The 13,365-nt window shown below is 34.4% G+C and overlaps 1 protein-coding gene across 1 annotated transcript; it reads left to right on the top strand.

The window, feature by feature from the left end:
- Positions 1-519: 519 nt before the first annotated feature.
- On the top strand, positions 520-12,953 carry LOC123557047 (heat shock 70 kDa protein 12A-like). The gene is made up of 6 exons (XM_053544571.1): positions 520-547; positions 4,686-4,837; positions 6,174-6,395; positions 6,771-6,921; positions 11,391-11,525; positions 12,022-12,953. The coding sequence occupies exons 1-6, from the start codon at positions 520-522 to the stop codon at positions 12,951-12,953; spliced, it is 1,620 nt and encodes a 539-aa protein (XP_053400546.1).
- The last annotated feature ends 412 nt before the right edge of the window (positions 12,954-13,365 follow it).

Here is a 13,365-nt window from a genome sequence, read left to right as displayed (position 1 = left end):
CTAACAGTCCTTAAAAGGGACCAAGTGTACCATTTGAACAAATTTGGGAGAGGACCTCATACTAATGTATGACTTCTCATATGACACCAGTACTGGTTTTTCCAGGAAGTGGAATCGTGAGTGGTTCCAATAAGCTTGAAGCTTTCAACACAATCGAGCTAAAACAAATTAGTATTAACACAACTAATGTTAAAGACCAAACTTGTTTAAAGGTTTGCCTATTTCTAGCTCTAGTTGCCAAGTGTCCCCATTTGAATAAACATCTTGAGAAAGGACCTTACAAGGTTGTACATTCCAAGACTGGTGTTATTCTGACCAGTAATTTTAGAGGATATCAAGTTAAAATGTTGAAGATGGATGATGGGTGAAGGAGAAAGGACCTTACAAGGTTAGTTGCCAAGTGTCCCCATTTGAAAAAAGAAACTTGAGAAAGGACCTTACAAGGTTGTCATGCCAAGACTGGTGTTATTCTGACCAGTAATTTTAGAGGATATCAAGTTAAAATGTTGAAGATGGATGATGGGTGAAGGAGAAAGGACCTTACAAGGTTAGTTGCCAAGTGTCCCCATTTGAAAAAACAAACTTGCGAAAGGACCTTACAAGGTTGTACATGCCAAGACTGGTGTTATTCTAACCAGTAGTTTCAGAGGATATCAAGTTAAAATGTTGATAATATATGATGGGTGAAGGACCATCCGCCTATACCAATAGCTCACCATGAGCCTGTAGTTAATGTGAGCTGATAATACGTTTAGGTAATTACACGTGTTCACTAGAATATCTTAATTAATGGGAATCAAAAATGAACTAGAATTGTGTCCATAGGACATGGATACCCACACATACTGCGCCATCCTGTAAATATTAAAGTTTTTAGTACAGATCATTTTCACATGAAACATGTCCGAAAAGGCGTTTGAAGCAAGTTGTATACAAATAAGGTTGTGCATCAAAAAGTGTTTGAGGAGTTAAACACACCAATTTCTTTTACCAGCCTATTTTGTAAAAATAAGAAAGGATCATAACCCTAGAAAAATATAGCCACAGAAAAAAAAACAATTATTTATGGCCGTCTTCACACCAAGCCAGGTCTTTAAACGAGAGTAAGCGTCTCAGGTCGACATGTAAAGACATGTACAGGTGATATAGGCTAATAAAAAGAAACAATGAATTTCCTCTATGTGAATCTATAATGCTATTGTTTGATATTATATAATTCATAACGAACTGATATAACACACTAAGTCTTGCTATTTAGCAAAGGATGGAAGGGTGGCTTTTCCTTTATTTTTCAAATAATGCCCTTTAAGTCAGAAAAGGGATAATAAGTCCTGCTGGTGTCTGCTGGACAGGTTTCTAATGACAGGTTATATGTTTAGAAACTTGGAAAATTAGCTTGAATACATAAGCAGGATTCCATTGGACAGTGGGTGTGATACAGGGTTTGATGTTATTAAGGTCAAAAAAGGTCACACCCAATTATATAATAATAGCTAATAATAAAAAAAGAAACATTGATTCCTCCCATTGGAATCCATAATAGTAAATTATGGTTATGATATTTTTTAAACCTGAAATACCAGAACAGCTGAAAGTTTTGAAATTGGTGTGTGATACAAGGGTTGAATGTTTAAACTATTTGTAGGCGTTTTTAAAAAAGGCCATGCCATTTAGATGATATGTTCTATATAATAAGCTAATATATAAAAAACTAACATGAAGTCCCTCTCATCTGAATCCATATTAGCTATGGTTTGATATTTATATAACCTAATCTTGAATTTGTAAATTAAGCTTTAAGAACACTCCAAAAGACTTTTCAGAGAAAAATTCTCTACCCTACCATTCACCTTCAAAAATAACTTCAAACAAATGACTATATGACTTAAATACTCTTACCTGTCTCTAGTTAGGTTATGTGAATGAAATGTATTTATGATCAGGTACAATGATCACCATTGTAACAAGAGAATTGGACATCATACAACAGTGGATATTTATCCAGTGCAGATCAAGACCAAATAATTTACAGTGGCAAATAAAACGAATAACTTAGCATTCACTTTGTAATGCTATGCATTTCTTTTGGCAATTTTACAATAAAGAGAAGATACAGACCTTGATATTACCTCTTAAAGGTAGTGTTGAATAAGGAAAGAGTGAGATGATGAATTAGAGAATATATTAAAAGTCTTGTGCCTCTCCATGGTTTACCCACACTTCCATGTGTGTAACAGCATACAATATCTTGAGTAGTAACACCAGCATTTGTACAATGTTAGCCAGCTCGAGGAAAAGTCGGTCCTATGTTAATTTACATGCACATTCAAGGATTTATAATCATTGTTATACTGTATAATGAAAAGCAATATTATTTATGTGAGGTGTGCAAACAATGTTCAGGTTATAATAGGGTAGGGTTGGCTGGGTACACCCCTCATGACCACATCTATCCATAAGTTTATGCAAGAAAAAAAACGACCACAAAATCAAAATCATGAATTCAGGGATTATTTACATCTTCTGGAGAAAACAATCTGGAGGATTGACACAAAAAACTTTTTTATTTGGTTATTTATATCCAGGATCTAGGGACTCGTACAATGTCTTGAAAAAAAGGGCTATCACAGGCATATTTAAGATTTGATGTGGCATTATTTTTCCATCATAGTTATAAATCGGTTAAAGTACTTTTAATGATAGATCTATGTGTGTAACTTTCAAATCAATACAATTTTTATCAACCAATGAAAGTTACGTATTGACCGATTTACGAAAACTTCGGGTATTTACTTTACTTTGGGTCAATAAGTGGCTAAATGTTTCATTGGAAACCAATCCTTCGCTTCGTCCGATACTTACTTGCTATGTTGAAAATCTTTGTGGATGCTCTGCAGCGTCGTCCTCGGGAATTTGATGTATCGCTATTAGTGAACAAATGGCTGCGTGGGTCTCCGAACAGCCCGAGCCACCGAAGACTTGGGACCACCGTGAATGTTCTCCAATAACAAGATAAATGGGCTCCACTGGCAAAACAAACTGGAAGCGTTAACCAGAGAGAATCATGGGCGGAAGGAGGAGACGAAACGAAAAGTAGGGCTCTCCAAACGCGTTGAAAATATTCCCATAGAACAAACACTAGAATCCGGATGGCATCTGTAGAGTTGCCTAATTCGGAGCGTGTGATAAAAACCTCAAGAGGGTTTATACGATCAGGGTTATAACCCTTTCTACTCGCTGTCTACGGCGCCAATCTCTCGAGGCGGCTACAAGTCGGCCATATTGAGTAGAGAACAACAATTTGAGGAAGCCATAGATCTGTCTCAAATTAAATTAACAGACTCAACTTCAAGGTCTTGAAGTAGTAGTACGACATTGTGAGGTCATAAAATGTTCGGTTTGAAACGCATCGCAAATTAAGTTACTCAACTTAAGTCAAAGATGAGTACACTATGGAGTTTAAGTCATTACCAACAGGGGGGGGACTTTAAAGGTTTGGTGAAACAGGGGGCCTGGTATCTAAAAAGGTTAAATTATTTGCAGATTGCGCTTATCTTTGTCAAAATTATACCGATTATAACACCAATGAATATTGTTATTAGCTCGAATAGGACAAAATAGCCTTGATTTTTTTTAAATAATTCTCGAGTATACTTCTTGGAAAAGGCAGCTCTGGTCTCTATGTTGTGGAAATATATTTAGAAATCAGTCTCAAAATGCAACTCTCTCATTTGTCAATTTAAATGTTAGCAAAGAAAAAGCCAGCTAGATAGATGGATGTAAGAGTATTGAGACTGATCTTCAAAATCAGTTCTATAACTTCTGGCCATTACGTCCTATGTGGTCGTGACATTATCGTACGTGCATCCTTTCATTTTAGCGATATAAACCTACAGTATGATCCGCTTAATCTAAAAAAGGTGTGTTTGTACATTGTGATTTTAGTTTGCAAATCGAGATAGAAATTATTAAGATACATTATCCTAAATGTCCCCATGAGTAGTAGTAGAATTTTTGCATTTTTATACATCTTTAATATTAGCACTTGTATGACCAAACATTTAATTTCCCTTTGTAAAATTTTAGCTCATGAAACATTTAAATGTTTTTTGAAACCTTACAATTTCTAAATGACATCATTGCTACATACTCGCGTAGATACCATATAGCAACCCATCAAAAATAAAGTCATACTTGAAATTGTAAAGCCTTCTAGAGTCCAAAACGGCTGAAATTTACAATGGAAAATACCTAATAAAATCAAGATCAGTTGAAAATTGTAATAATCCCTGTTACCAATCTGTGAGTTCTTTTGAATGATCAATGATACTGTCTTTTACTGAACGAGCAATCGAGGAAAACCATTGCTACGGTAAAGGTGAATCAGATACTTGTAGCACTGCTCTCTAATTCATAGGTTCACAATGTCTTAAGTGTCGTAACAAATAGACAACTCCTCAAAATGTCAAAAATCTGGCACAGTAACATAAAAATTTGTGCCAAATATCAAAAAGAATATCTTTCACGTGCATTATTAATGCGTTTATTTTTAAAAGACATAATAATTTTTTAAAAGCATTGATTATAATAATGTTCTAGGAAAGAAAATCATTACAAATGTATATATAAAATTAGACCTTTTTTTGCAAACTCTAAATATTTGTTTTACTATTATCACTTTTCAGCTCCAACATGTGTCTTAATAAACCCTGATGGAAAAACGCTTGATTCGTTTGGATATGTAGCAGAGACCAAGTATGCTGAACTTGCTGCTGATGAGTTACACAAACCATGGTTCTTTTTCCGAAGGTTTAAAATGATGTTATTTGATAAAATGGTAAATGTGTTTTCAAAATTCAGTTGTCAAGTATTGAAATATTCTCGTTGTTGTTAGAAATAACACTACTTAAAGGTCTTAATCATTATAAAAATACCAATATCTTTCTTTAAAGAATGTATATTTCAAAGATATTGGTTCTAGAATGCAAGTTGCGGTTTACTTTTCCGATGCAATGCTTAATACGAAGAAGCTTTGATGAAAACACGCTTTCTTATTTCCATGGAAATAATGTTCCGTTGTCAAACAAATTCACGTCATTCCAGGCTTTTGATACCGCGACTGTATAGCTGAAAATCCAAGCTCACTTCCTAGGTTTGTCATAAGAGCGGTTTTCTATTAATTTGCAGTCGTATGGCCTTCGTTTATTTCCGGTGATCAGGGCGAGTGCTTGAGGTTGACTTAAACGGGCATCCGTTCAACAGAATTGACTGCACTATTTAGCATAATGTTATGACCTATTTAAGTTGAAAATGAAATGTACTTGTAAGTGCATGTGTTATACAGTTAAAAAGGAGGAGCTTCTCGCTGGAAGCAGAATAGGTCGTCGAAGTCAGATGATTTTCACTACTTTACCTTTTTCTTTCTGTTCTAAATTTTCATACAACTATGTTTATTTCCTTAAGCTTTTATGTCAGTATTATTATTTCGAAGACCTACGTGAATTTCTCTTGATCACTGTTGAAAAATTGCCAAGATAAAATTACATGTATTTCCGTTTGGACCAAAAGTAAAATGAACAGATCCTGAAAAAATGTGTATGTGAGCATACATGATTGCATGCGTGCGTGCGTGCTTGAGTGAGTAAGTGCATGCGTGTACTGCTTAGATATGAAAAAAATGATTTGATAATCATATGAAAACTTACTCTGTCCATGTATGAATAATATTAATAAATCAGCCATTAAATATTGTGCATCATTATATCTCACTTGCATGTCCTTATATTCCGCAGAGCTAACATTAATAGCCATTTAATATCATGAAGTTACACCCCTAAAATAGCATATAACTCTAAAATAAATATCAAGTTTTAGATATTATTAGATATTTCCTTGATTTTGTCATCATTATATTTTTCAGTATATCAATATAAATAATACATGCAGATATTGCAAACCCTTAAAAATGCCAACCTCGGCTAACCCTATCACCTCTGTTAGCATTATATTTTTTGGGATGACAATTTCTGGTTATACACTTGAATGCATGTGATATTTATATAATTGTCTCAATTTGTTGATTTTTGAAACCAAGGGATTAGGCTGGATGAAGGATGACCTACACATATGCCTTCCATGCATACATAGTTTCTTAATCCTGAATATTTATTCAGAAAATTCAAAGACAAGTTACTCTAGAGGACGAAACAGGAAAGAGATTGCCAGCAAAAACTGTGTTCTCACTGGCAATTCAGTTCCTGAAAAACGACCTATTGAAAGAATGTCATAAACAACTCGCTGATGTCCTGCAAGAAGACGATATTCAGTGGGTGCTGACAGTGCCTGCAATCTGGAACGACGCTGCCAAACAGTTTATGAGGGAAGCTGCTGAAGATGTAAGTACATATTTTCCTAATAGCTATAATGAATGTTGTCAGTATTCAAAACCTTATGGCATTCTAAAACTACTTATTATAAAAGATTCATCTATACAACAAAATTATGATTAATTTGGTATTTTGCCTTCAATATATATATATATATATATATATATATATATATATATATATATATATATATATATATATATATATATATATATATATACATACATTTCGAGGTAAGCGAGTTTGAGATACTGAGTTTCGACTGTATATATATATATATATAGTGATATTTTTATGAAATAACATGTCACACCCATGCCTGAGAAATTACTCATTCTTTCAAGATAAGAATATTTAGTTGATGTTTCTATTTTACGTTTACAGGCTGGTATTCTAAAGTCAAAGTTGTTGATCGCACTTGAACCAGAAGCAGCATCACTATTTTGCCGGCATCTGCAAGTTCAAAAAGGCGATGAGGATATGTCATTAGCGTCATTTAAATCAGGAACTAAATACATCGTAGTGGATGCAGGAGGTATATTTGCCTGATAACCTTTATATTTTCTACCTAATTACTGTAAAGTTGTGTTTTATTATGGATATATGACTGGAACATCATTTTGTATGATGCGCGGTTATTTCATATATTAAATGAATATATCATGAAAGTAAATTATTCATATACGTGTGATACAAAATAGCGGTCTGCACATATTATTTTGTAGAATATTAAACTTATCAACTATGCAGGACCGTCTAAACATACTAGTATGCTTTTGAAAACTTAAGAATGTATACCAAGCCACACTAAATTGATTTCTTGGTCATCGGATTTTTCCCCAAAAAAGTGAGCGAGCGAAATAAAAATACCTTTTTTAGATTTCATCTATTTTTGGAGCGGGCGAGGAGCGATTTGAAGATAAAAATATAAAAAAAACCATCGTCACATGAATCAACATGCACTGCCAAAACAAGTCAAAAAGGCTTGAAATACATAAAAGAAGCAAATATGATTAAATATTGAAGGTTCAATGACAAACTGCCCCCAAATACATGGATGCCACTCAACACCTGACTCCAATATATCTTTATGTTTACCGGGACGCGCTACATACAATTGTAATATTTGCAAGATGTGAACAAGCTGTAGGGACAGCAGGCCGATTATGCCTAGTGTATATAATTAATATGTTGGTATCCTAGGCAAACCAGTGCCCTAGCGACAAAAACAATGGGTTTCTCCTAAGAGTTTATCTCACTACATAAGAATAAGAAAGTTGTTGCATGTACAGTAGTGTATAACAAAAATCATTATATACATGGAAAACACTGCAATCACCTCATCAGTACATTAGGTACCCATTATCTATATATCATAGTGTCTGTCAGCTTTCAATGCAATTTCGCCAGATGTCAGGAAGGCGGCCGAATGCATTTGTAAATTCTGTGATTAATTTTGCAGTTTCTGTTCTTCTTTGTTTTGGCAGATAAGAAGAGACATTTTTTAATGCTGCAAGACATAACAATAAATGCATTACCATGTTCAAGTTCTTTTTTGATAAATAAATCTGATGGCATCCGTAAAACAAATCAGAAAAGAAGATCTATAAACAGTAACATAATATTCTTGTATTTCAACTCTACTTGAAACAAATAAAAACAGTTTATTGCATGTAACCTTGGAATGAAAGTTTTTAAGCACTTTAGGATTGTTTGCCCTGATTATGTTCTATGTGAGTACACCTTCTACGCCGGAAAACTGTGTTCATTTTACATAATTTACAAATCGTTAAAGGGACTGGCCTCCAGGTCGTTCAACCAAAAATATTTTTTTGAATACAGTATCTGGAAATAAATGCTATATTTCTTAAAAAAGGCTTTAAAACTTAATTACTGATAAACTATATATTACGGAAACACATGAGAATTTACTGTTTTTAATACTTTTTACGATGAAAATCAAAAAGCGTTTGTAACGCTTTAATCCAGGTAAACTGTCTCGATTATTAATATCTATATTTTGAGGTCATAATTCGCTACAGCGCTATTGGTTACGGCGACAGAAAAAAAGTCTTTATTGTGGCGGCGGTCCGGGGTTCGATTCCCGAAGCGGTTGTCTGTTTTTTCTTGATTTGGAATCTTTAGAATATTTTAGAAACAAAACCGATATTGCAATGTTCATAATATGACCAAAACTCAATTTGAAAGAAAGATAACTATTAGCCAAATCTGGAGGTCAGTGCCTTTAAAATCTAAATTACGTCAATTTAACTTTATATCTTAGAAGTTATGAAGGTAAACAGCAGGACAAGCATAACATATTTTATGCCTCTGGCTCTACATTACTTTTGGAATAGATGAATGTTTGGATGCCAAAATAAACTCAAAAGCATGTATTTTACAAATGTCAGATTGTATTACACCCTTAAACACTTGTATACATGTATGTAGTTCCATTGCCCTTACTATATTTGTCCTAAAATGCACAAACATACTAGACAACAGACTTGTTCAATTTTTATCACATGTTTTACCCATTATTATGGTCTCAAGGTAAGGTATGCATGTCATGGATTCATGGACTGGGTAGGTAAGAGAACTTATATCTTCCCACGTGTACAAGAAACTATTAAATTTGCCAAAATTGAAAATCACTCGAATCCAATATAATTTAATGGGCAATCTGATCAACATTTTAGAAAACAAATCATGTGAGGATATTCAGAAACTGTACTTGATAGGAGTCGTTTTTACGACTAATAAGAGATTTAGCGAAATTGGCAGTTTGTAAACAATACCTTCTGCCTTCTTGCTGAAGAGCTAACGGGATAATGTGTAATCACAACAAATTCTGATGATAGAATCGTAATTACTATAGATGCCTGAAACAATTACTGTTGTATCACACATACAGGATTTAGGTTCCATGATGTAACAGTTCGCGCTAAAGGAAGTACATTTTAATGTTGACGGACTTCCTTTAGTCAACTTCGACACAGCATTTATCTGCAGTGTGTATGGGTACCACCTGTAGATCCTTTAACTGTTTTCCAAGTATTGCTGATATAAAATTATATGATGTTAAATACGTAAAGTATGCTACATACGGAGCCCTTATTCAATTAAATGTTTACTCTATATTTCCGAACAATGTATCTCACCTAATGACCAACTTCCTGATCACAGTCATATCATTTTATTCCGTTTTAAGTGATATACGAACCGTCTTGTTTCCTGAGAATTTGTTCGTGGCACAGATTATTTTATGGACATAGTTAAATTAGCCGCTAATTATGTTTTATCGTGCAAATAAATGGCAAAAACGGCAGGTACATCTGTACACTAAAGTAATATTTCTTTTGCGTGAAAAAATACGGTTAGGTCGCCTTATCTATTTCATACTTTTAATATTTGTATAATTGTATATTCAAAGCAGTGACAAGAAAAGAAACATGACTTTCCCTTGGGTAAGGGCATTTTCGCAAGGGAATGCAATACCATTTTACATTGGAAACAACTTTCTGACTTGTCTACTTTCTTCGTTGGCGTGTTGGCGGAGCGAAAACACGACAACACGAAAACAAGAAAGCTTTACACATTTTACACGAAAACACGGCGTTAAGAGGGCACCGACATATTTACTTGTCGGGTTTTTGTGTTGAAGGGTATGAAGATGTCGTGTTGGCGCTCTTAATTTTTCATGCTGTGTTGTTCTCTTGACATCATCGCCCTACCGACACGAAAACACGACAAATATCTCATTTGTAATATTTTCATGTTTTTCGTTCTGTCGTCTACCGTTAGACATGTGAATGACTTGATAATAGTATACGTTGATAATGATGAAAGTAGCCCCCATTAAAAGGGCTGCGATCCTTTAGCTCTGTGGGTTATTCAAATGTATCAATGGAAATGTAAACACTTTACATATCGATCCACATGATCATGACTTTTTATCTTAATATGTTTGTAATTCAAGATATATACACAACAAGTTACACACGTCTGTTCGGTTAGTTTGATTATGTGATAATGCAAATTAAATGTTTGATGAAGGAGGTAGAACCACTTTATTATACAATGTTCTATTTTTTTTGGCATTGACTGTCGTTTGAAGCTTGCTATTAAATCATATTAATACTGAGGTGGATACTCCGTCACAAAACCTGATACTACTATAATTTATAATTAATCTTTGCAACCATGTTTCGATTCTGGTGTCATTTTCCCTTCAAAATGGTCTATAAACGGTTACAAATACTGGATCATACGGCTGTTTAGTTGTTTCTAAAGTATAAAATATAGATTTATTTCTCACTAAATCTCGAATTCAGGAAATGCAGTTTAAGCAATTAAATTTGTTTCATCTTTCAAGCGCGGTATTGAACTTTTGTCACATTTCCTTTTAAAGTTAGAAACAGGCCTTCCTCTCCCGCTTCCTACCCATAAGAAATTGCCCCTACCCAAAATATTTTATTGCAAATTTTAAAATATATATTTTAGAACGTCACAAATGTTACATTCAAATGAAATAGAAAAAGAAAGAGCTGTTATGACTGAATTGTATTCGTCGTGTTTTCATGTCGGCGGAGCGAAAACTCGAAAAATAAGGTCGGCGGGGCGAAGTCCTGACAACACGACATCACGACAAATAAAGGGCGCCAATACGACATATTCATACCCGCTAACACGAAACAGTGACAGATAAATTTGTTCTGTCGGCGCCCACTAAGCGTCGAGTTTTCTCGTATAATCTTATAACGTGTCGTGTTTACGCCCTGCCAACAAAAAAATACGAAATCACGAAAACTCCAAAAATAGAGTATTTGTCGTGTTTAGTGTTCGTGGCCAGGATATTCGTCTATATCTAATGTAGTGATGTTTTTACTACCTTAAATCGAATCAAAGTAGTGAAAGAAAGAAAACATTAACAATAAAACTATTTCTAAAGTGCATAAGATTAGGTTATTGGCAGTCTTTATTGATTTAGATTTTACTTCTCAGGTGGTACTATTGACATTACGGTGCACCAAGTAATTGTAGACGGAAAACTACGAGAGTTGCACAAGGCCAGTGGTGGAGCTTGGGGAGGTACAGAGGTTGATAAAGCATACGAACAGTTCATTGCATCAATTGCGGGTATGAACCTATTCATGTTATAATATTTGCCAGGCATATATAATCATTTAATCTTAGACTTTTTACCGTTTCGTTATTGTTACACACTTTTCAACCTTCTTTGGTAATTATAAGTATCGCTTCAAGTGGGAAAAATCAAACAGGCAAACTAGATTTTAGATGATTTTCTCCCATGAAATATCATGTTTTTACAGTACACTTGATGCTAAAATAAAACTTTGATATTCATATGAACGAAGTTACTAGAACCCTAAAATGCTGTAAGATTTTGAAAATTCAATTTAGTATTCCGGTCATGATATATAATATTTTAAACGTCTGTAGCTACGTATTTGAAATAGCATTGTCAGAAAGATTAGAGAGAAACATCGAACCAACAAAGCAAAATCTTTTTTTTGAAAGTCAAATTAAGGGACAATTACCCTGTAATCTTGATTTTAGGGGAAGAAACATTGTTTTTATGAAATTGTCACAATTCATTTTTATTTCTTCTCAGGAAAAGAAACTTTTCAAGTATTCAAGGAGGAGCACATGGATGACTACATCGATTTATTACGAACGTTCGAGGTAAAGAAACGAGACATTTCCCCACAACAATCGACCAAGGTGACATTTCGTATTCCACCCTCGCTGGCGGAAACTATCCTTGAAGCTACGGATCTTACAATTAAGGAAAGGATTTTGTCATCAGAGTATCGAGATCAGGTTTCGTATCAGAGTGGAAAATTAAGAGTTGATGCAGATGTAACGAGGACGTTCTTTCAAAAGGCAATTGACAGCATTATTCGTCATATATCTTCTTTAATGCAAAAGCAATCAGCACGAAACTGCCAGGCGATTTTAATGGTGGGAGGATTTTCTGAGTCAAATGTACTGCAGGATGCCATTAGAAACAAATTTGGTAGCGGTATGAAAATAATCATTCCTGAGGGCGCTGGTCTTGCTGTTTTGAAAGGTGCTGTAATATTTGGTCATCGTCCAAGTACAATTGCAGAAAGAATATGCAAATATACTTATGGAGAAGCCCTTTCCCACGAAACATCAGAAAACTGCAAGCATCCTCCCACAATAACCCGTAATTTTGAAGGAGTGACGTATTGCATAAACTTATTTGCTAAACATGTTACCGTCGGACAGACTGTAAAGCTAGAAGAAGAACAAAAAGAAAAATATTCGTTTCCTGTTAGTGACACTCAGACAGGAATATGCTACGACATATATACCTCAGCATCAGCTGATCCCATATTTGTTACAGAACCAGGTTGCGTTAAAATCGGCCGATTTATAATACCTATCTCAGATACGACACTCGGAAGAAAACGAAAATTTGGATGCAAATTTATTTTTGGTGGGACAGAAGTAGCGGTTAAAGTTGAAGATAAAGCAACAGGGGAAGTTCATATTCAGACAGTGGACTTTTTGGAATGAGACCATTATATACAAGATGATGTCTGTGAACAATGGTCATGACTCTATGTGCAAATCTTAAAACTGTTTTACACAATGAATTTGTACTTTTTTTGTATATATAGTAATTCAACAATATTCATTGTTACGATGTTAAAAGACAGACAACTGCGACGTGATAAGTTACCAAATTAATGTATTAATGTTAAAAAGTAGCAAGTGAACAACGGATTGACCTGCTAATGTAAGGGCCTGCAACTGTGTTTATTTTCAAAGACAAAACGCAATAGAAGTTTGACAGTTGATGATCCAGCACAACAATTGTCAACGTTGATCAAAGTTTACGAAACTACACAGTTCTAGTCGTCGACATAATTAGAATATTCAATCGTGGCTATATATTTTTATATCGCCTCACAAGGACGACAATATG

Source organism: Mercenaria mercenaria, chromosome 5 (genome assembly GCF_021730395.1).
Source record: "Mercenaria mercenaria strain notata chromosome 5, MADL_Memer_1, whole genome shotgun sequence".
Lineage (NCBI taxonomy): Eukaryota > Metazoa > Mollusca > Bivalvia > Venerida > Veneridae > Mercenaria > Mercenaria mercenaria.
This window is presented reverse-complemented; position numbering and strand designations above follow the sequence as displayed.